This window comes from Mesoplodon mirus, assembly GCF_964341445.2.
Source record: "Mesoplodon mirus genome assembly, chromosome: 14".
In the NCBI taxonomy this organism is placed as follows: domain Eukaryota; kingdom Metazoa; phylum Chordata; class Mammalia; order Artiodactyla; family Ziphiidae; genus Mesoplodon; species Mesoplodon mirus.
The window spans coordinates 82,089,276-82,113,806 of NC_138990.1; the positions used below are offsets into that span (position 1 = coordinate 82,089,276).

At 37.4% G+C, this 24,531-nt stretch overlaps 1 protein-coding gene across 1 annotated transcript; it reads right to left on the reverse strand.

The window, feature by feature from the left end:
* Window positions 1–431: 431 nt before the first annotated feature.
* C1D (C1D nuclear receptor corepressor) lies at window positions 432–21,298 on the reverse strand. Its single transcript, XM_082641927.1, has 5 exons — window positions 21,231–21,298; window positions 7,894–8,040; window positions 7,104–7,170; window positions 6,753–6,808; window positions 432–3,837 (listed from the first exon to the last, which is right to left on the reverse strand). The coding sequence occupies exons 2-5, from the start codon at window positions 8,029–8,031 to the stop codon at window positions 3,673–3,675; spliced, it is 426 nt and encodes a 141-aa protein (XP_082498053.1). The 5' UTR covers window positions 8,032–8,040; window positions 21,231–21,298; the 3' UTR covers window positions 432–3,672.
* Window positions 21,299–24,531: the final 3,233 nt, after the last annotated feature.

A 24,531-nucleotide genomic window follows, 5' to 3' on the forward strand; every position in this document is an offset into this window, starting at 1 on the left:
AAATGTTTCATTTATGAAAGCTTATTTTTCCTGCCATGAAATTTTGTGTACTATCTGAAATATATCACTTTACAAAACTGACATCTTGCATGCAGTTATTTTGCCATGATACACTTGCCAGACTTCAAAGTTTTGGGCAGGGGGGTCGGAGGGAAGGGACTGGCATGTTTTCTCAACCTTTTATAAACAGATAAGTAATAAAGAGCTAGGCTGGTTTTGGTTTTGGGCCTAAGACTGGGAGTAGGGGGTTACAGAATTAAAATTAAGCCTCAATTGCCAGTAGGTATCACTATAGCTACCCCCTTTTCTGGATAGCTTTAACTAATGTTCCTGGCTATATTAAAATTATACCATAAAATAAACACTTTAAAAGGCACATCAGGTCAGAGGGTGGTTGCTCTGTGAAAGGAAAACGAATCTGCAAACCAAAATTATTCAAAGCATTTTATTGAAATCGTGTGCACAAGCAATATAACAGCAAATTAATCAAGGAGAACAAATCTACAGAATAATGTAATAAAATCTGTATACTTTTCCCCCTAACATAACTGTTAATGAAAACTATAAAATGCTAATATTTAAAATAAGCAAAATATGGTTTGTATTTCCAAAACTGATGAGTTTTAGACCAGGATATAGGGAAAAGAAATGTTTTTATTAGTTAAGTACATTCAGATCACATTTATATAAAATAGGTTGCTATTCAGTTAAAAGAGCCCCTGAATTTATCAGAGCAAGTTTACTAACTATTCTATGAAGGGAGAAAACAAGATGCCAGTTCTTCTTTTTCTCTGCTTTATCTACCAAACTTAGCTATTACATGAGGCTCAGAATCACTGTTCAAACCTTTCTCAGTTAATGTTACTTTGTAAAGTCAGAATTTCTGATAATTTATTGCATAAAGGTATGGTTTAACAGTATTATAAGCTAAGTGATTCCTAAAACATCTTTTTCTCCAATGACCTATGCTTAGGAAAAAGTATCTATATTCAATACATTGTCCATTTTTTAAGCATTTCCTGTATTTCTAGTCAATTTTTTTTTTTTTTTGCGGTACGCGAGCCTCTCACTGTTGTGGCCTCTCCCATTGCAGAGCACAGGCTCCGGACACGCAGGCTTAGCAGCCATGGCTCACGGGCCCAGCCGCTCAGCGGCATGTGGGATCTTCCCGGACCGGGGCACGAACCCGCGTCCCCTGCAACGGCAGGCAGACTCTCAACCACTGCGCCACCAGGGAGACCCTCTAGTCAATTTTTAAAGACTCATTTAGAAATAATACTAATCCATCTCTAATAGCTAAGTAGAACCATTTTTTAAATTTGCAGGGTATCTTAAAAACCAATCAATTTGACATAAGCTCAAATTCCAGGAATGTAAACCGTAATTCAAACTTCAGTTTTCCTCTTAAAATATTCTACTTACTAAAATGAATTCCCATCCTGCAACTATGAACAATAAGAAAATTGTGCTTAAAATAATATTAAAAGGCTAAATCTCATTATTTAGTATTAGATTAATAATCCATAACTCTAATCTTAAAAGTATCTATAGCTATAACCCCTCCAATTTGTTAATTCCCAAAGAGATTAATACAAGATATAATTAACATCTAAACTTAGAGCAGACTGTCATTTGGAACAAACTATGCTAACAATAACTGTACCACAGTCAAATAGATCAGCCCATCACCCTTTATGATTCTGACTAAGGTTAATGAGCACAACTTGTCATAAATGTTCCAGTAACTCTGAAAAACTGAATTGAATGAAAAGACTAGTGTTTTCGTAATACTTAAAATAGAATAAAGGCTGGAGTTGTCTTATCTGGAACCTAGCATAGTATTTAGCAATGTAAATGTCATTAAGTATTTGTGAAATGAATAGACAAAAAATAAGCAACCCAATACACTTACTATCACTCAGCTCCTTACTATGTGCTAGTAAGTACTTAAAATCATACACAATAAAATGGAATACACTCAAATTGTTTTTTACCTCTAATAAACACTTAAAAGAATTATTCACTTAAGAATCTCCAGTTTAAGAGAAGGTAGAATTGGACTTTCACAAACCAATAATTTGGCTAATGATTTTCTGCAACTGCATGACATTTTTCATTTAACTTTTTTTTCTTAATGAAATGAGAAAATATAAAGAAATGCAAGCTATAACCTTCTTTGCAATAAATAACACTAGGCCACTATATTTGATCATAATAACATTAATTTCTCTCATGAAGAAGTTACTTTAAAAAAAAAATTTGAATTTTGAGGGGACGAAGGTGAAAAAAGGAGTGAACTAACTATAAGCGTTCTTCCACTTCAAAAATTGTCTGACATCTGAGCCAGAAGACTTTCTGCATCTATCAGTGACTACCTCTTCATGTGTCATAGAAAGAGTTCAACATGCGTTACAATATCCATTACATTTTAAGACCATTTCCAATATCTGCTACCATAAATCAAGAAATCCATTTATTCAAGGTTACTAATGGAGAATTAGTCACACACAAAATTTTAACAACTTCATTTTCAAAAATTAAAGTATTTTACTGTACTTGGCATTCCTATACATAATGATGTGAATTCAAAGACTGAAAGCATTAAGGGTATATAGTTAAAATTCAAGGGCTTAGACATAAAAAAATTCATTTAATATTTAGAATTCTCTGTAGCAAATACTGCAGAAAAATAAATCCGAATATAAACACAATGTAATCTCCTTTGGATTTCTCCTCTGCTTAAGTGGCATTAAATAACATAACAAAGTTGTTCCAAAATACTTCTATGTAATTGCTATAGCCTCAGAAACATACAATAAAAAAATCTGAAAACATGAGGCCAAGAGAACTGTGGGCACTATGCATAAGGAACAAAAACTCATGAATTCCCCCATTCCTAAGGATTTCTAAAAACTACCTTCCTAATTTCAAGAGAAAATTTACTCAAAAGAGAAAAATAAAAAACAGGTCAGCTACACAACATTTACAGCTTTATTGATAGTGTATAGCCATTATGCCAAAATTCAGCCATCAATATACAACCTCATTTCCCATCTAAAGTTAATGAGAATATATTTTTACTTTAAATGGGACATAGTGGCAAAGCACCAAGAATTAAAGAATAACCTTAAAAGTCTTAAATTGATACTTCAAACATCACAAAAAGCAGTAATTCCCAAAATCATGAAAGCATAATGAAATAACTTCACAGAAAAAATGGACATTTAAGTCATTTCTTTCTTTCCTAATATTATATAGTGAAAACAGATGTATTTAAAACTTCAGCATACTTCATAAAATCACTATTCATCGAAAATAGACAAATGTTTGCAAAGAACATTTAACTTAAATTTCAAGTTGCTTATAAAATGGCACTTGAAAAACTGACCTATATAAGGAAATAAGTCTTGTCAAGAGACAGTAAACTATAAATATAAAATATACCACAATGTTAAAAAAAACCACATAATGTTCTATAGGAAAATCAATAAGGATAACTTAATCTTTCTGGGGGAAAAGTATTTAGCATTACAAATTTAAAATGCAAATCTTACACACGAATTCAATATGGAATACATTTAAACCTTACAATGGCACATAATCATCATCTATTTTGTGGAAAACAATAAAAATTATGTACTTTTTGAATATGTGTACATCAAAACCAAAAGGTTAACTTTTACTTTTTCCTTTACTGGCAACTTTGGATGCATTTTTAGGTTTTGGTTCCCATAGGGCATTTTTTACAAATCTTGAAGCCGCAGCCCTGTCCAGCTTGCCAGCCTTTTTCTTGTCTGTTATTTCCTTGACTCTGTTCATGTATACTCTGATTCTCTCCTTAAAGGCAAAAAAAGAAGAAAGGCAACAGATTTACTAAGCTGTTCACCACTAAGTTCTATTATACTATACCTCAGTTAAATCCAACGGCTTTGTATTTATTGCTTATTGAGTGGTGCTAATAAGTGCAAAGCGAATAGGATAAACACATTCCATGTTCTCCTGGAGTTCACAGTCTGAGGGGAATACAGATATTTAAAAAGTCATTTCAGAAGTGTTCTGTTTCAAAAGAGGAAGATCTAGACACTACAGAGATAAACATTTAACTGTTTATATGTGGTTACACTAAATTTTTAAATTTAACATTCACCTAAATCCACATACTAACTCTCTTGTATCTGAAGTCTATAATCTAAAATAGAGCTTTCCGGACTTCCCTGGTGGTCCAGTGGGTAAGACTCTGTACTCCCAATGCAGGGGGCCCAGGCTCGATCACTGGTCAGGGAACTAGATCCCACATACATGCCACAACTAAGAGTTTGCATGCCACAACTAAGAAGCCCACATGCCACAACTAAGAAGGCTGCATGCCACAATTAAGATCCCACATGCTGCAACTAAGACCTGGCGCAGCCTAAATAAATAAATAAATAATTAATTAAAATAAAGCTTTCACATACTTTCAACATACAAACTAAACTCTCCAGAAATTTTTCTAAACAGGAAATGGCTAAGGCAGTATTTAACTATTTATTTTTTTGTGTTACCTTCGTGTCACAATTAAAATAAGTATAATGAAAATACAAGATCTTTTTATCCAATGTCATAGTTCTGACTGAAAAGCACATGATATTTTCTAATGAAATATACAGTTCTAATCAGACTTTACAAGGTGAGAAACATACTAGGTTGCTGTACCACTTTGAATCTTCTGAGACCACTAATCAGAATAAAGGGCTATTCTATACTTCAGTTGGAGAAATAAAGGCGTGAGAGCTATAAAACAGCAGAGTAAATGATTGATCACTGCTTAAAAGCAAGTTTCATTAAAATAATCAAAATAGTTATATAAACATACACAGAAAAATGCAGAACCTTAGAATTTTTTCATTTAAAAAAACTGACAACCCTGCTCAAAACCCTCTCATGGCTCCCTATTTCTCTGAGTAAAAGCCAAAGTCCTCACAACACACACCCAGCCCAGCCCTGCCCAGAATGATCTTCCCTCACAAACCCACACGGCCAGCCCTCTCTTCCTTCCAGTCCCCTCAAATGTTCACCTTGTTAATAAATGCTGCCTTTACTACTGAAAATAGCAATCCTACCCAAGCACTCCAATGCCCTTACTCTGTGCTATTTTTTTCTTTTTTCCCACAACGTAACTTTCTAACATACTATATATTCATATGTATTTCTTATTTGTTGTTTGTTTATGTTGTTTGTTTCCCTCCACTAGATAGTCTGGCACCTGCCACAAAGGTAGGGATATTTATTGGCTTTATTCACTGAGGAATTATCTCACTTGGAAATAATGCCTGGCTTCCAGTGGGCATTCAAATATTTGTCGAATGAATAAACTATTTTCAATGCCCTTCCCCATTCATGATAGATATGGCAAATAGGCTTCATCTCACATACTAACTCTGTGATCAATTAGTGACATCTGTCACAAGGTCAGAAAAGGGGAATAGGTTTATGGATGCTTTTCATTTATCAACCCTTGTCCAAAATATAAATGTACTCCTCCATAAAGTGGATTCTGAGGGAAAAACAAGACAGATGACTTTATCTTTTTCCAGTGACAGAATTAAGTATTACACTACTCCAAATAACTTTGTGTTTAAGAGAAGAAAGAGGAATTTTATAAATGTAAAGTCCATATTAGAAAGGTGAAAGCAGATGATACAATGCATACTTCTTAAGATTTAAAGCCAGTATCACTTGTCAAATCAAGCTCTATGGATCATATTGCTTTATATTTTTGCTTTAAGTATCTTTCACAATTTCTGTATTTCAAAATAAATTTACTTTTCCCCCAAGAAATTTAGAAGAAGAAAATGTCTTAGTCTACACATTTAAAAATTGAAGACAGATCTGGTTTACTAATTTTTTTAAATAAATGACCAAGTACTTTACTAAGTTATAAAAAAAATACATATCAACCACCATAAAACTTTAGAACAATAATACACTGTCAAGTGTATTTCACATATATATTTACCTTATATTTTATAAACACAAAGAATAAATTTATTAATATTCTTATTCATAAAGCCAAGTCAAGAAGGTAACCATAAGTTTGATTTCTAAATTTTTTTCTTTCAAATTGAATGATTTGATTTAATTTTTGAAGTCAGCAAAAACTCCAAGATACCAGACCTTCTATAATATACTATACTTATACATCTAAATGGAATACAAAGACAAACCTAGAAGATTTATTACAGGTTGTAAATATGTCACTAATGCAGAATTACTGGACAGTACACATACAACTGGTGCCAAAAAAGCTTTTAGCTTTGTTGCCGAAGTGGATTCTTTACTGCTGAGAAAATGAATTAATGGAAGAATTGAAACGGTGGAGGAGAAACTTTCCCGTCTTGGCTAGTAAATCAACTAGAATATACTTTTAAGAATTGCATAAGAGTTTAAAAAAAAAAAACAGGCAGTTGTAGAGATGAACAGGATTTCAAGAATTTATAGGAAAAATAATATAGCAGTTATAAATAATTACTAGAATCATGACATTTTCCCATCCACAGATTTATATAATATATGGAACACCCTTCTCTGACAAAGGTGAGGGAAAGAAAAACTAAAGGCACAATGAAATCTGGCTCACTTTCATAATTTCATCCCTAAATAATTCTGTTCTCCACAATTAGTGTGATAAAGGTACTGCGATTTTACCTTTAGAAACACTACAACAGACATTACATGTAAAATAAAAAGAAATCGATCCACTGCAATCTTACCAATTCCTGCTTTACTGGATGTTCCTTAGGATTAACTCCCTGTGTGGCCAAATAAACTACAAGAGAAAGATTTCATGGAATAAAATGCATATATATTAATTAAGAGCATTAATTAAAGAAACTCTAGTTACAAAAAGGAAACGTCACACAAATTATTAACTAAATCTTAAATTATTCAACCTCTTTGTAATATTAAATGTATGTGTGGCTCATGGGCATCTGGTATTCTAATTTAAAAGAAATAAATATCTGACGATTAAAATTGCCATAAAGTATAATTGCTAGCATTTAAAAAATAAGTCACCTTTGACATGATAATTTGCTTAATTAACTCTAAAGTAATATACATACCCCAAAACATTGAATTCAATGTGTAAGCAGAAACTAAATCCACTTTTGCTTGTTCAAGTGGGTCCAACTATTAAAAAAAGAGGGAGAGAGAGAAAGAGAAAGAAAAAAGAAATAAAAACTTTGAGCACCATCACATTTTTTCACTTCCTATAATCCAATAATCAAAACAAATAACCTGGAAATAATTTGCAAAAAGAAGTTTTGTTAACTAGTGATTTTTGCCCACAAATTTTCACTTCAGCGTACCATCTTAAGTTAAACAAGGAATGTGTATAATCCAAAATAAAAAAAAATTCTTTTGAATTATTTTAATTTCAGGATTTACAATCTGGGCTTTGTATGTCAAAAGTAATTCATCAATATAAACATTGTACATGATGCATTTATGTATAAGAAGCAGGCTAAAATGCTTAGGCAATACCAAAGACAGAAGAAACATAATGAGATTTGTTTTAGACTGTCAAAATCAATTTACTCTTTTTGTCCTATAGGGTTTCCAGAAACCCTGATAACATCATTGTAATACTTAAAAGGTCAAAGATAGAGTCTGTCAAAAAGAATGCTGGGAGAGCTTTTTTTAATTCAAAACCAAGTCAAAATAAAAATATAGTTAGGAGGTATTTCCTAAGCTTGGAGTTTGTTATATTTTCTCCTTAAAGATATCCAAACACTTAAAAATTGAAATAAAGGGGGTAAGGGGCATATATCATGTATCTGTTTCTTCTTCTATATGTTTCATAACATAGCACTCGGTTTTATGAATTACATTTTTAGAAATTACTTAAAATACCTTCTGCAACAACTCATTTCTAGAAACAGACATCATGGTCTTCAGCATCTCATCCACAGCACCAATGGAATTCTCAAATGTTGATAAATATTCATGAATTTCTACTGGATAGTCTTCATTAATTTCTTCACCTGCCATTATGACCAACTGGGAAAAAATTAAATTCTTAGTTCATACTGGAGACAGAGAATGCTGTCTAGGTTACAAAAAAAAAAAATTAATAGGTCATATCATATGTTTCAAAAGTGCTAAAAGAGTTAAAACCTGAAGTTAATTAAACAAATCTTCTTAGAATATAATTCTGGAGCAACCACGTTTAAACTTCCCCTCTTCTTAGGCTGCTGGGGAGTTGGGGTGGGCCGCCAGGATGGGACCCACCCAAGTTCATTAACGCTACACATATCAATCCCTCAATCCCTCGATGCTTTTTGAGAACTAAAGAGATAGGACTACCAAACATGTTATATCAATAATAAAAATCCTACATTTTAAAAACTTTCTGTTGAAGTTAAAGACCAAGCAAAGCAATGAAAGTGTGATATAAATATACACTACCCCCTAATGCTTGCTGAAAAAAAATGATAAGCAAAGCTCTTTTTTAAAAAAAATACATATTAGCACTTCTAAATTTAGATGTTGATCTAGCAGCATGGTATATTAAACCAAAAAATTAGAAATCTTAGATCTGAAATATTTTATGATTATTTATCACTAAAATAACTTTTCAAGCCTATATTTATATTTATATATATTCCTTAAGCTTAAAATATTAATAAGAAATTCAAGAGTCCATAGATCACATAAAGTCTGTAAGCAGGAAAGATGAAACATGGGAGAAATAAACTATATGGTTTTCATTTAGGCTAGAGCATACCTTGACGGCCCATTCTTTAAAATTCACATTTATATCATAATATTTAATAGCTATATGAGGAAAAGAAAAGTCCACATCAATGTATTTAATATGGTATCTAAGATCAATTTTCGGAAGCAATTCCAAGCCATTGTACCATCCTTAGGTTTTATTAGCTGAAAATACCTCTTTCATTACACAGCTAAGGAGAACATCAAGAATGTGCAAAATAACAAACAGCATAGCCAAACTGAAGTAAAGGGACGCGGGCTTTCCACCTTGCCTGATCACTGACTTTGTTACCTTAGATAAATCACTGAATCTCTCTGGGCCCCAAATATCTCATCCATTAAATAAGGCATTTGGTCTAATGATCTCTAAAGTCCTTTATAATTCTAAATGTTATGACTATGTCACTTAAGTTTTAAAAGTACTACTTGAATATTTAGTCACAATATATCCACATTTCTATTCAACAAGTACAGTCCACTGAGACATCTGGTTTCATTTAAAATTTTAAAAAAGTGAAGTCCAGGGGACTATCACTACTCACACTGTAAAGTTATTATCCAACTACTGTGCAAACAGCAATTAAACAAAGAACTATGAGAAAAGAAAACCACACAGGAAAGAATTGTGACTTCCTATTTCAAAAAGTTAACTGAAAATACGGATTTGCCTCTCATTCCTCCCAGAAAAATCTCTCCAAAATGACAGAAGAAACACAAAAATAAGTCCATAGTAATGCTGGAAACCAAGAAGGGTACATATCCATCAGCCGACCTCAACAGCAGAAATTTTTATAAGCTAAAGAGCAAATGGGATTAGACTGATAGGGAACAGAACCAAGGAGCCTGCAATCCCTTACAAACAAAAGAGAAGGAGAATCTAGGAATAAACCCAAGGTGAAGGACAGTAAGAGGTGAATCATGAGGGCTGAAAGCTGCTAAACCAATCTCCCAATCTGTGAAAGGACAGCTCCAGCATCTACTGCCCAGATAAAGGTATAAGTACAGGGACAGACACAAATATAGAGAAGACTTGATATTTCTTTTCTTTACATAAAATTTTAAACCAATAAATTTGAAAAATCTGGATGATAAGAATGAGGTGTTAGGGAAAAAAATCACCAAAACTAACCTAAAAAGAAGTACATAAAACAAATAGATCATTACACAGACAAAAAAAAAAAAAAAAAAAAAAAAAACTTTAAAGAAGTCAAGGATCTATGCTCCAAAAAGGTTCCAAGTCTAGAAAATATTATAGGTAATTTCTTCCAAACCTTTAAGAAACAGTTAATTTTTATGGTATTTAACTGTTTAAGAACATAGAAGGAGATGGAAAACTTAGATACCTATTTCACAACATACACAAAAATAAACTCCAGATGAATTTAAAAGATAAATGTATAAATGTATTAAAAGATTATATACATTATATAAAATATGTATATAATCCAAATGAAACCCAAATGCTATAAAAGGAAATGGCTGACAGACTTAAATACATAAAAACTGAAAAAACATCTATATGGTAAAAGTATACCATAAGCAAAGTTAAATGCAAGAAACAGCATGGGAGAAAATATTTGCCAAAATACAACAAAGGATTATTCAGATTATATAAAGAGTTCCTACAAAGCATAAAACAGATTAAAATAATGAAGATCTCACCCATCAGATTGGCAATAATTTTAAAGACTGGCAAAGTTTGACGTTAGCAAGGGTATACACTGGAGGTGGAATATAAATTGGTACAGATTTCTTAAAGGCACACACCCTATGACTCAGGATATCCTCTTCAGAAAGTAGCCTACAGAAATCCTTGTATACATGCATATAAATTTATTAAAATGGACTCTTCGGACCCTTCTCTTAAAGTGGGGACTTTGCCTTACATCAATTTTTCTCTCTGCTGGATCATTGCCCATAGGCTTGAAACATTTTATTCCTCCACCTTAGATAAGAAACAAAAGAAACACCTTGACTTCATATCTCCCTCCAGCTTAAGCCCCATTTTCTATCTCCCTTTTAGAACAAACTCCTCAAAAGGATTGCTAATATTGAATACCAGAGTTCCAGTTCCTCTCCTTCCATTCTTTCTTGAATCTACTACAATCAGGCCCCCTATTTCTCACTCAAAATTGTTCTTGTCAAGGTCACCCACTCAGCCACATTGTCAAATTCAATGGTCAATTCTCAGTTCTCGTCATTTGACATAGCTGGCTCAGTTTGTCTGGTTTCCAGGGCATCACATTTCCTTGGTTTCTCTCTTACCTCACAGGTTGCTTTCTTGGTCTTCTTTGCTGCATCCTTTTCATATCCTCAAGCCTCTTAACCTTGACGTGCCCAAGGGCTGTCCTTGAATCTCTTCTCTAATTTACTCTCTAGGTGAGCTCTGGGTTTAAACTATATGAATAAACTGATGACTCCCAGGTTTGCATCTCCAGCCCTGACCTCGCCACTGAACTCCAAATTTAATGTCCAACCGCTTACTCAGTACCTTGGTTGGCTGTTAATAGATTCTCAAATGTAATGTGCCCAAAGCCCAATTCCTAATCTTGCTTACTTTATCTTGTAATAACCTATAATGGAAAAGAATCTGAAAAAGTATATGTATGTATGTATGTATGTATGTATGTATGTGTGTGTGGATATACAGTAAGTCCCCTACATATGAACGAGTTCAGTTCCGAGAGCACGTTCGTAAGTCCGATTTGTTCATTAAGTCTGACAAAGTTATCCTAGGTACCCAACTAACACAATCAGCTATATAATACTGTACTGTAATAGGTTTATAATACTTTTTACACAAATAATACATAGAAAACAAAGACAAAAAATAAAGAAAACATTTTTAATCTTACAGTACAGTACCTTGAAAAGTACAGTAGTACAGTACAATAGTTGGCATACAGGGGCTGGCATTGAATGAACAGGCAGGAAATAAACATACTGTACTACTGTACTCTATACAGTACTGTACAGTAAAGTACACAAAAGGACAACCACTGTAGAGGACGCATGCACGTGACAATGTACGCCAGACACTTGAACTAACTTACATGATTGGACATGTGAACGTACATTCGCATCTTTGAAAGTGCACAACTTGAAGGTTCGTATGTAGGGGACTTACTCTGTGTGTGTGTGTGTGTATACACACACACACACATATATATAACCAAATCACTTTGCTATACACCTGAAACTAACACAATACTGTAAATCAACTATACTTCAACGAAAAAAAAAAAGAATCTAATCTTGCCTACTGCGGTCCTCCCCATCTCATTTCACGGCAACTCCACCTTTTCGATTGCTCAGACCTAAAATTACAGAATAGTCCTTGACTCCTCTCTCACCCTATCTTTAAAACATATTCACGTCCTACCACCGCTACTGCTACCACCCTAGTCCGAGCCAGTCCGAGCCATCATTGTGTCTGGCCTGTATTGTTGCAATAGCCTCCTAAATGGCTTCCCTGTTTCCATTCCAATCGTTTATTATCAAGAAAGTGATCATCCCAAATCTAAGTCAGATTCTATCATGCCTCTGCTTGGAAACCTTCAAAGGCTTGCCGCCTCACTCAGGAAGAGACAAAGTCTTCATAGTGGCCGAAAAAAACCTGACTCTCTGCTGCCTCCTCTGTGACCTCATCTCCTCCCACTCTGCCCCTGGCTCACTCCATTCCAGCCATAATGGCCTCACTAGTCTTCTTCTCATTGGGCATGCCCCTATCTCAGAGCCTTTGGACTTCTCTCCTTCCTAGAATGTTTCTCCCCCACCAATGGCTTCAAAGCTCATGACTTCACCTCTGCTAGATCTCTACTCAAATGTTATCTATTGGTAAAGCTTTCCTGACCATCCTATTTTAAAATGCATACCCGTCTTCTCATTCCCAGCATTTCCTATCTCCTTCTTCACCCTTCAGGCCTCAACAGCATCTGACATATTTCATTTATTGTCTGTCTGCCTCCAAAAGAAGGTAACTACATGAAAACAGGCAGTTTTGTGTTTTGTTCACTACCACTGCCTAGCAGTCAATAAACATTTGTTGAATGAAGAAATTATAACCAAATACTGGGAATAATCTAAATAGTCATCAATAGGGGAACAGTTAAATGAATTATACCACATCCATCCAAAAGAGTAAAAATAAAGAAGTAAATCTTTATGTAGTAATACACGATAAGTGGTGAAAAAAAGTCAAAGAACATAGTATATAACACGTAATGTGTCTAACAGATGCCATTTATTTAAAAAAATTGTATATGTAGATATGTAGAAAATGGTCTGGAAGGAGACATACAAAAACAGACATTCTTTCTGAGAAGAGATAGGAAATGCGAATGGGATCAAAGCAGACTCATGTTTTTAGCTCTTCATTCTTCGTTGTTTAAATTTCGTTATTTCAAAAAGCATGTATTAAAATTGTAATAAAAATAATATTAAATTTAAAAAAGCATATTTTAATAAAGTATTTTGGCTTTTAACAAATACTGCAAGTATAAAAAACACAAAAAAAGCCTTTATTTAAATGTGAATTTTTTCATCCGATTTTTCTATTAGAAAATATTTCCCCTCTCAAAATCATGATGGGGATTTTTCCTGCAATTATTCCTTGTCCCTGAGCCCCAGTAAACAAGTAGTTATTTATTGTTAAAATGGGTTACGGTGAACACTGAAAGCAAGGCAGTAAGTAAGAATAATGACTCTCATTAAATCTGAACTGAACCACTTGCCTTTTTCCTAACTAAAAAATAAAGGCAACGTAGACTGAAAAATCAAGGTTCTTCTATTAACAGAAATTCCCCCCAATTCAAATGATTTCTTCTAACATTTTATACAGATAGCTCCTGAGCGTTTGTTCCTTCCACAGGGAGCACTGCAAGGAGGGAGCTGCAGAAACCGCCCTCTGTCCCCTTTGTTACTCAGATGCCAGGATGAAGCAGTGAATGGATGGTTATCAGCAGCCACAGCCAACATCTGAACCCCACTGCCTGTGAGCCAGGCGCTACCCTAAGCGTCCGCACACATTCATTCATTGACTCCTCACAGACAACAAAGGGACCCATAGTGAGTTTCCGTAACTTGCCCAAGACTGTACGTGGTAAATGTCCATAGAAGAGAAAGAAGAGAACTCACCCCTCTCTGCCCCTCACTCGCTGCCTGGTTCTGCAGGGACTCCCCGCCCCTCCACCTACTCCTTCTAAAGCGCAGGCTGCAGAAGTGGAGAAGGTGGAAGAGGGCATGAGAGAAGGTGCCTCTCTTCATCCCTCAGGAAGGTCTGGTTGAGGCTCAGGGGCAGAGGGGAGAAACCCTGCCCAGCAATCCCCACAGGACGTTACTGCCATTCCTTCCCTCCTCTCGTTGGTGATGAGAGCCACAGTACCAACAGGAGAAAAGGAGGGGCACACAACATCATCCCCGACCTCCTCCCCTCCATTCTCTGCTTCAGGGAGCTCAGTGCAGCCTGGAACCTGGAAGTCACCCCTCATCGCTTCCTCAGGCCCCAGTCCCATCAGTCCTGTCAATACGGCCTCCTTAATTTCCTTAGCCACAAGCTTTCCCCCATTCTCACTAACTAGATCATGTCAAGAGCCTTGGAGTAGTCTCCCTACTGTCAATTTTTCTCCACTCTCAATGTCAGGATGTTACAAAACATAACTTTTCTATAAAGATAGTCTGGTCATGGTACACTCCTGCTTAAAATCCTGCAGTAGTTACCCGCCACCTTGAAGGTAAACTCCAAACCCCTTATATGGACGTGAGGCCCTTTACGATGTGGCCCTTGCTTGCCTGACTAGCCTCATCTTTCATTGCTCCCCTCTTCCAATACTATGGCTGTAGCCACCACGGCAGTTTTCCAGACGTTCTATGCCCCTTCAGCCTAACCTTTCACCTGTGTGGTTCTCTATATGTGAACCATCCTTCCCACTTCACTTTGTTCAAACCCTGCTTACGTGTGGATGTAAGATCAGGTTTCCCTTTAGTGCATAGGACTTCTCTGAGTGCCACCCTCCCATTCCCTCTGTCTGGATTAGCACAGCTACAGGTTCTCATGTCACCTAAAACACTATCTGGTGACATGTGTTGATTTACTTAACCTTGACTACAAGCTCCCTGAGGGGGTGGTGTCATCAATATGACACCGCCATGCTGATGTGTCACCAGTGGCTGACACACAGAATGACTTTATGTCTCAACTTGCCCAAGAGAGTCCCCATGTATGTCTATTGTTTCAGCTTGCCATCTGCTCAGCTCCCCATTTCTCTTTCAGAAGCCCCAGTTTGAGCAACAAATTATAAGGTTACCCTAACAAAGGTAGGTTCTCTGACCCTTACCACCACTCCTCACCCCACTTTGTTAGAGAACATGAGAGCCTAGAGAGTGGCTCCTGGTACCAGCTGGGGTTCAACCAGAGCAGCGGAACCAGTAGGAGGTATTCTGAAGAGATGTACTGCAAGAAACTGGTCTATGCAATTGTGGAGGAATCTGCAGGGCAGGCGAGCAAGAAAGAACATGCTGGAACTCTTGGCTGCAAGCTGAAACTGCTGTCCACGGGTGGAACTTCTTTTTCATCAGGGAAGCTTCAGCTCTGCTTCTAAAGCCTTCTAATTAATTGGATCAAGCCCACCCAGATTATCTAGAATAATAAAAGTCAACTGTTTGTGTATTTCGATTATATCTACAAATACCTTCAGAGCAATACCTAGTGTGGTGTTGGACTGAATGGGGGCTGCAGCCTAGCCAAGCTGACACATCAAAAAGAACATCACACTCCTTTAAGCCTCCAGAACTACAGCCAGGAAAGGTATATTCCTGGCATCCCGAATTGTTGCTCTGACAGCATTTTTCCACAATAGACATGTTATTGATGATTGTCAGGTTCCCAAGTAATAAAACTAGAGTTCAAATTCCAGTTAACAAATGTGGAAGAAATCATAACCTTTAAAAAAAAAGAAAATCACCATTTTGCAACCCCTAGTGAAATTACAGATTCACGTAATGTTCACTGACAGATAAAAGGGGAAGTTTACAATAGAGGAGTGAGACTGTCACTACCTGAACCCACAGATCAGTCTTCATCACTAAAAACATGACATAAACGTATATGAACCTCCTGATGTGAAGCAATGTGACATACACAGCAGTGTCTGTGTAGCATTTCCAACTCCCCAAAAAAGTTGAATCTGAATCTAACTGAACCTTTAGAGCTAACTTTCAACTTATAGGAAATATGGAGGATAAAGAAACAAGTTCATGCCACAAGAAAGCAAACACACAAATCTGGAATGAGAAATACTCTATAGGACAACTGACCTGGTTTCCATAACAAGTTAATGGCATGAAGAGAAACTAAGAAAAGGGAGAGGAGGGAGAGAAAGAAGAGATTTACCTTCAGATTGAACAACCAAATGGAATGTGTAGACCTTGTTTGGATCTTGATTCAAATAAACTAAGTGTAAAAAGATATTTTTGAAAGAAAGAAACCCAAACCTGGATCGGGTACTAGATGACACTGAGAAATTATTGATAATTTTGCTATGAAATTATAATTCAGCTATAAAAATGCCATCACAGTTACATAAGAAAATACCCCTATGATTTAAGGATGTAAACTGATGCACATAAGGGTAAAATTACAAGACATGTTGAATTTACCTTAAAAAAAAAAAAGCTAGCCTTCAAGGATTCACCATACTTTGAGAACAAAGATAAGATCTTATGTACATTATTTCTATAGTGAAATTAGATAGCCAAGCCACAAATTAACTTTTAGAATATAACCCAGTTCATAAATTGGGGAGGGCTTCCCTGGTGGCGCAGTGGTTGGGAATCCGCCTGCCAATGCAGGGGACACGGGTTCGAGCCCTGGTCCAGGAAGATCCCACATGCCGTGCAGCAACTAAGCCTGTGTGCTGCAACTACTGAGCCTGCGCTCTAGAGCCCGTGCACCACAACTACTGAAGTCCGCACGCCTAGAGCCCGTGCTCCACAACAACAGAAGCTGCCGCAATGAGAAGCCCGCACACTGCAACGAAGAGTAGCCCCCGCTCTCTGCAACTAGAGAAAAGCCCACGCGCAGCAATGAAGACCCAACACAGCCAAAAATAAAAATTAATAATAAAATAAATTTTTTTAAAACTTCCTAGGTTTCCAAAAGATAAATAAATTGGGGAACACCTAAATAGAAAGTATAGTCTAGAATACTCCACTACATCTCATTTCAATTCCAAATATAATTTGGAGTGAGGGGAAGGTAGGTTACTGGGTGTTCACCAGCTCTGTGATAGTTGCTAAACAACTTATAAAAACAAGACAGAGCCAGTGGCCTCAAATGAGGTTGTACTGTATTACTAACCTTTCCAACAAAGGCTGACGTTCCAGTCTAATTACTTCCATAATGTCACAAATTTCCTTCTAAAAAAATCCTGATGCCTTATATCTTTACTTGGCCCTTACTAAAATGTATGCATGAAAAAATAAATAAAAAAGCCAAGTCTAAAGTCAAAATATTTGCAACATTAAGACAGATAAAAGAAGCCTCTTCAAATCAACTTAAGAACAACACACAAGAATACCTACAACCCGGACTTCCCTGGTGTCACAGTGGTTAAGAATCCTCCTGCCAATGCAGGGGACATGAGTTCAAGCCCTGATCTGGGAAGATCCCACATGCCTCAGAGCAACTAAGCCCGTGCACCACAACTACTGGGCCTGCCCTCTAGAGCCCGTGAGCCACAACTACTGAAGCCTACGCACCTAGAGCCCATGCTCCGCAACTAGAAGCCACCGCAATGAGAAGCCCGCGCACCGCAATGAAGACCCAATGCAGACAAAAATAAATAAATAAATTTTTTTTAAAACCTATATTCTTTAGCTCTATTTTATTCAAAAAACTATATGAATGGATTGTCTTCCCTACACCTAAATTTTCTAGCCACCATAAGGCCACTTTCTCCCTATTCTCATGGTACAAAAGCCTTTCTAGCCTCGTGCTCTCTAGAAACTCCTCCTAGAGTTGTTGTGAGGACTCCCTGTCACCAACATGTTTGGCCTGCTTAACTCGGCTCCCTCATCAACAATGCTTTCTCAAGGAAGCATTCCCTCTTGCCTCACACTGAGTCACATCCACTAGTTACACAGTCTCGCAGCACCATGTATTTCTCCATATCATTGTTGTAATTTTATATTTCTGTGATTATTTGAATAGTGTCCATCATCCACACTGGACTGTAAGCACCTTGGTGCAGGGCAAGTCTTTGCTCATATACACTCCAAATATCAGGGTAGCATGTCATAGATGCTAAATAAATATCTATTAAAGAAATGACTCCTCAGTGCCTGGCATGTAGTCAATGCTGAGTAAATGTGGAGTATGTGCTAGGAAGAGAGTAGGGATAAGTAAAGCAACTGTCAGACAACCGAGAAAGGACCCATTTGAAGGTGGGTAGCATTAATTTGGGTCTTTTGTGAATTTCTTTAGCAGGGTTCAGTAGGCCTGGAGCAAGAATGGTAATCCAGAGTGAGGAACTGACTAATGGATACAAAGGAAAGAACTTGCAAAAGCACCTTGAAGACAGCTGACTGGGAGGTATGGCCTTGACGGGAGAGAAGTAAGGCTTTTTCCTCTGCTTGCAATACCCCCTCCCCCCACTCCTCCCCTGTCTTCTGGGCCTAGTAAAACCTATTAATCCTTTACAACACACATCAAATGCCCTCTACTCTATAAAGGCTTCCATATCTCCCAAACAAAAGTAGTCTCTTCTTCCTCTTTGCTCCCAAGGTTCTCCAGACCGTTATCACTCATCCATTAATAACACTCCTTCTCATGTATCTTGATAAATCCAAAAATGTCAGTCCTCGTTTATCTATCTGATCTATAACCTGCGTCTGAGAATAGTGAACACATTACTCCACCCTGAATGCCACAACACTATAGACTCCCAAAACTGTCCTTGTCCCCCGATGGCTGTTCTTTCTGTCTACTTTGTTGGGTCTTCATCTCCCCAAACCTATAAAGGCTAAGATGCCTAAAGACTCACGTCTTGTACTGCTTTTCAGTTTACATTCACTCCTTTGGCGATTGTCACCAGCCTCACGATTTTAAATACCATCTGACAACTCCCAAATGTTCTTTTCCAGCAATGACCTCCCCACTGAACTCCAAACTTGGTAGACTCAATTGCCTACTCAACATCTCCACTTGGATGAATAACAGAGATCTCAAACTTAACACATCATAATGAACTCCCAATTCTCCCTCACAAACCTGCTCCTCCCATAGTTTTCCACTTCTCAGTTAATGGCAATTAACCATTCTAGTTGCCCAAGCCCAAAACCTTGACAGTTCTCTTACAACCCACATTCAATCCATAAGCAAATCTGTTAGCTTTACCTACGAAATACATCCAAAATTGAACTGCTACTCACCAGTCTTTCCAGCTGTGAAGCTGCTATCATCTCATCTGAATTATTACACCTTCCTAATTAGTCTCCTGGCTTTGCCCCACCCCTCTCTCCAACAACCCGCTCGTAACACAGCAGGCAGAGTGATCCTATTAAAAACCTAAACCAGATAATGTCACTCCTCTGTTCAAAACCTTCCACTGGTTATTTACCCACTGTATCTCCAAATGATTAACATAAAGTCTTGCCACGTACTTAATAACTATTTGTTCACTAACTAAAAACAATGAAAGTAAACTGGAATCAAATTTTGGATAATCTCAATATCAGATTAGGATAGTGACCATGTGGATCCAAAAGAAAATACATAATAATGTACATTCCAGGGCTGTTTCTATCCCTATACTAAGTAGCGTTACATACAATTATGAACTAAGCCAGGAACAAATCCAAAATACATATAATTTGGGGAGAAAACTAAAGAGACATCCGCAAATGTTGCATCAGAATTCTATTAACGTAATGACTTTTTTGCACTGCATTACCTTAGAAAATGATAGTGAAACGTATATACAACAATCTCTCCATAAATATTGTTGTCTTTGGCAGATAGTCTACGCTAGTGCAGCCTGTAACTCTCCTTCATACTTAGAGTAAAATCACGGAGAAAAGATAGAGATGCTAGCCTCTAGAAACAAATTTATCCCAAAGTCTCATAGTAGAAAAAGATATAAATTACAAAGAGGTTGCTCAAGATCGAGATGAATAATTAAATCAGATTACAATGAAATTACTTCAATTGTTAATTCTAACGTTTAATTCGAAGTGTTTTCAAAATTATTGATGTGAAGCAGTAAAATTACCTTCCAAAACTATGGAATTTGCTCATGGCAATATTCTCATCTCCTCTCAGGTGTACTGTGCAGATTAAATAAATAATATAGGTAAAGTTCTTAGAACAGTGCCTGGCTCAGGACTCAATACATTAACTAGTAATACTAGTTATTATTTTACTAAAGTGAAAATGATCAAACACCCCAACCCAGTGGAGACTATTTAGAGCCATATTTGAAGGGTCAACTGTTTGGAAACAGTCGCTAACTGAGATAAAACACATAAAGAGCCATTTGAAAAGTTTAAGAATGTTATGAAAAATTATATCACCTCTGAACTGCAATACATACAACACAGCTATCGGAAGACAGCTATAACATCTTTTGACTCAGAACCGTTCTAATTATTTTGAAAAAAAACATTGTTCACACAATCATTATTTTCTCTTTCAACAAAACAGTGAGCTCTATCATTTTCCATTAATCACAAACAGTTCACGGAATTTCAATAGGAATTATTTGGTTATTTTCGAATCCAAAGTCAACATTCGGTTAAGTCTCGGGTCAGCCTACTATCAGACAGTCCAAAAAGATTAATAAGTGTTTATTTATGATTAATAAACATCTCATTGGGACAGATACATCTTCATCAAGCCAAAACTGTTGCAGTCAACAAACAGCAAGACACAAGATACTTTCAAACAGAAGTTTCAGTCACACTAAACCTTCCTGGGCCGTAAAGAAGAACCACTTTTTTGAGATTCCATTAGATTTCACCTTAAGGTCGAAATCAGCCTACCATCTCAGGTGGGCTAATATTGCAGTGGCAGGCAGTGCGTGATCATGTATGTGAATGATAACGGATGACACGGGAAAGCTACTCCCCTAAATCTGTCACTTAGGCCTTCCTCCCTCATCCAGGCTTGAAGGCAGCTGAAAATTAACAGTGAAGTCACGTGCTCTTAATTTCTCCGCCCTCCAATACTTGAGAGGTGGAGCTAAGAAGCAAGGAAAAAGCCAAAGGCCGGACCCAGAGACGTGAAGGGCCAAGGTAGGCCGAAGCCAGCAAGCAGCCACAGGAAAGCGGAAGTGGGGGATCTTGCCACGACGCTGCCCCAACGCTCGCATTCGCGGAAGGCTACGCAGCCCAGTCCCCCTCCCCACAGTCAGCCGGAGGGTGACAGGAAAAGCGAACTTAAAAGCACAAGAAACTCCAACCCCAGCGCTGAATAATACCTCGCGGGCCTTCCACTCCGGCCTCCCAGAAAGCAGTCGCCGGCGGTGACGTCAGTGGCGCGCCGGCTCTGCCCGCGTTGCGAGCGGCGCTCTCCGGTGACGTCACGCTGCTCGCCCCCGCCCCTTTGCTCCTTTCCCTTCCGCCCTCAAAAGCTATGTTCTAACCGCGCCGCAGGCCGAAGGTGTAGGAGGGGGTTGGGGCGGGGCGCCGGCACCTTTTTCTAGATTTGCATTTGGCCAACGCCCACCGGATTACAAACAGCATATTTATCCAGAAAAAAAAATGTTAGTTACTAAAGCTTTGTGCTGGTTTTTACGTTCGCTGAAACTCGTTGCAGCGCCCGGGTTCTTACTACTCTCCCATTGTCCGCCTCAAAATTAGCCTCCAAAGCAGCTTCCCAAGTTTTCCGTGGTGAAAGTTCGGGTTCTTTGTTTTTCCAACCCATCGCTACGAGATACTTTTGTAAAATACAATCAAAATGAATTGCTTGAAAGATGGATAAATAGGCAAAAGAGAAGCCTAGATTTCTAATTATTTCAAAAAACATAAAACTGCACTGCAATAAATGAAATCAGAACAAACATAAGAGGAAAAAAAGACAAAGATTGCATATTGCTACTTGAACGATTAGGAGCATCGTTTTTACATTCCTGACTTTATTCCACCATCGTAATTTAACAAAAAGTTATGCATGAAATAGCGATTCCATATATTAAATGCCTACAAAAGCACTTTGAACAAACACCAGTGTGTGTCAATATCAAGTATTTTAAGTGGCAAACGAGCTTTGTTCTTCCTATGTTTTCCTCTAAGAGTTTTATGGTGTCTGGTCTTACATTTAGGTCTCTAATCCATTTTGAGTTTATTTTTGTGTATGGTGTTAAGGAGTGTTCTAATTTCATCCTTTTACATGTAGCTGTCCAGTTTTCCCAGCGCCACTTATTGAAGAGACTATCTTTTCTGCATTGTATGTCCTTGACTCCTTTGTCATAGATTAGTTGACCATAGGTGTGTGGGTTTATCTCTGGGCTTTCTATCCTGTTCCATTGATCTATATTTCTGTTTTTGTGCCACTACCATATTGTCTTGATTACTGTAGCTTTGTAGTATAGTCTGAAGTCAGGGAATCTGATTCCTCCAGCTCCATTTTTTTCCCTCAAGACTGCTTTGGCTATTCGGAGTCTTTTGTGTCTCCATACAAATTTTAAGATTTTTTGTTCTAGTTCTGTAAAAAATGCCACTGGTAATTTGACAGGGATTGCATTGAATCTGTAGATCACTTTAGTTAGTGAAATATTGTGAATATTTCACTACCCAAAGAATCAATATTGTGAATACTGTTATTTTCACAATATTGATTCTTCCAATCCAAGAACATGGTATATCTCCCCATCTGTTTGTGTCATCTTTGATTTCTTTCATCAGGGTCTTATAGTTTTCTGAGTACAGGTCTTTTACCTCCTTAGGTAGGTTTATTCCTAGGTATTTTATTCTTTTTGTTGAAATGGTGAATGGGATTTTTTCCTTAATTTCTGTTTCTGATCTTTTGTTGTTAGTGTATAGGAATGCAAGAGATTTCTGTGCATTAATTTTATATCCTGCCACTTTACCAAATTCAGTGGTTAGCTCTAGTAGTTTTCTGGTGGCATCTTTAGGATTCTCTATGTATAGTATCATGTCATCTGCAAACAGTGACAGTTTTAATCTTCTTTTCCAATTCGTATTCCTTTGATTTCTTTTTCTTCTCTGATTGCCATGGCTAGGACTTCCAAAGCTATATTGAATAATAGTGGCAAGAGTGGACATCCTTGTCTTGTTCCTGATCTTAGAGGAAATGCTTTCAATTTTTCACCATTTAGAGTGATGTTTGCTGTAGGTTTGTCATATATGGCCTTTATTATTTTGAGGTAGGTTCCCTCTAGGTTCACTTTCTGGAGAGTTTTTATCATAAATAGGTGTTGAATTTTGTCAAAAGCTTTTTCTGCATCTATTGAGATGATCATATGGTTTTTATTCTTCAGTTTGTTAATATGGTGTATCACATTGATTGATTTGCATATATTGAAGAATCCTTGCATCCCTGGGATAAATCCCACTTGACCATGGTGTATGATCCTTTTAATGTGCTGTTGGATTCTGTTTGATGGTATTTTGTTGAGGATTTTTGCATCCATGTTCATCAGTGATATTGGTCTGTAATTTTCTTTTTTTGTAGTATCTTTGTCTGGTTTTGGTATCAAGGTGATCGTTCTTCTATTGATTCCTTCTAGTGTATTCTTCATTTCAGTTATTTTATTGTTCATATCTATTTGTTTGTTCTTTAATTTTTCTAGGTGTTTGTTCTTTAATTCTTCTAGGTCTTTGTTAAACATTTCTTGCATCTTCTCGATCTTTGCCTCCATTCTTTTTCCGAGGTCCTGGATCATCTTCACTATCATTATTCTGAATTCTTTTTCTGGTAGGTTACCTATCTCCACTTCATTTAGTTGTTTTTCTGGGGTTTTATCTTGTTCCTTCATCTGGTACATAGTCCTCTGCCTCTTCATTTTGTCTGTCTTTCTGTGAATGTGGTTTTCTTTCCACAGGCTAAAGAATTGTAGTTTTTCTTGCTTCTGCCGTCTGCTCTCTGGTGGATGTGGCTATCTAAGAGGCTTGTGCAAGCTTCCTGATGGGAGAGACTGGTAGTGGGTAGAGCTGGTTGTTGCTCTGGTGGGCAGAGCTCAGTAAAACTTTAATTCACTTGTCTGCTGTTGGATGGGGCTGGGTTCCCTCCCTGTTGGTTGTTTGGCCTGAGGTGACCCAGCACTGGAGCCTACCCGGCTCTTTGGTGGGACTAATGGAGGACTCTGGGAGGGCCCACACCAAGGAGTACTTACCAGAACTTCTGCTTCCAGTGTCCTTGTCCCCACGGTGAGCCACAGCCACCCCCTGCCTCTGCAGGAGACCCTCCAACTCTAGCAGGTAGGTCTGGTTCAGTCTCCCCTGGGGTCACTGCTCCTTCCCCTGGGTCCCGATGCACACACTACTTTGTGTGTGCCCTCCAAGACTGGAGTCTCTGTTTCCCCCAGTCCTGTCAAAGTCCTGCCATCTAATCCCGCTAGCCTTTAAAGTCTGATTCTCTAGGAATTCCTCCTCCCGTTGATGAACCCCCAGGTTTGGAAGCCTGACGTGGGGCTCAGAACCTGCACTCCAGTGAGTGGACCTCTGTGGTATAAGTGTTCTCCAGTGTGTGAGTCACCCACCCAGCGGTTATGGGATTTGATTTTACTGTGATTGCCCCCCTCCTACTGTCTCATTGCG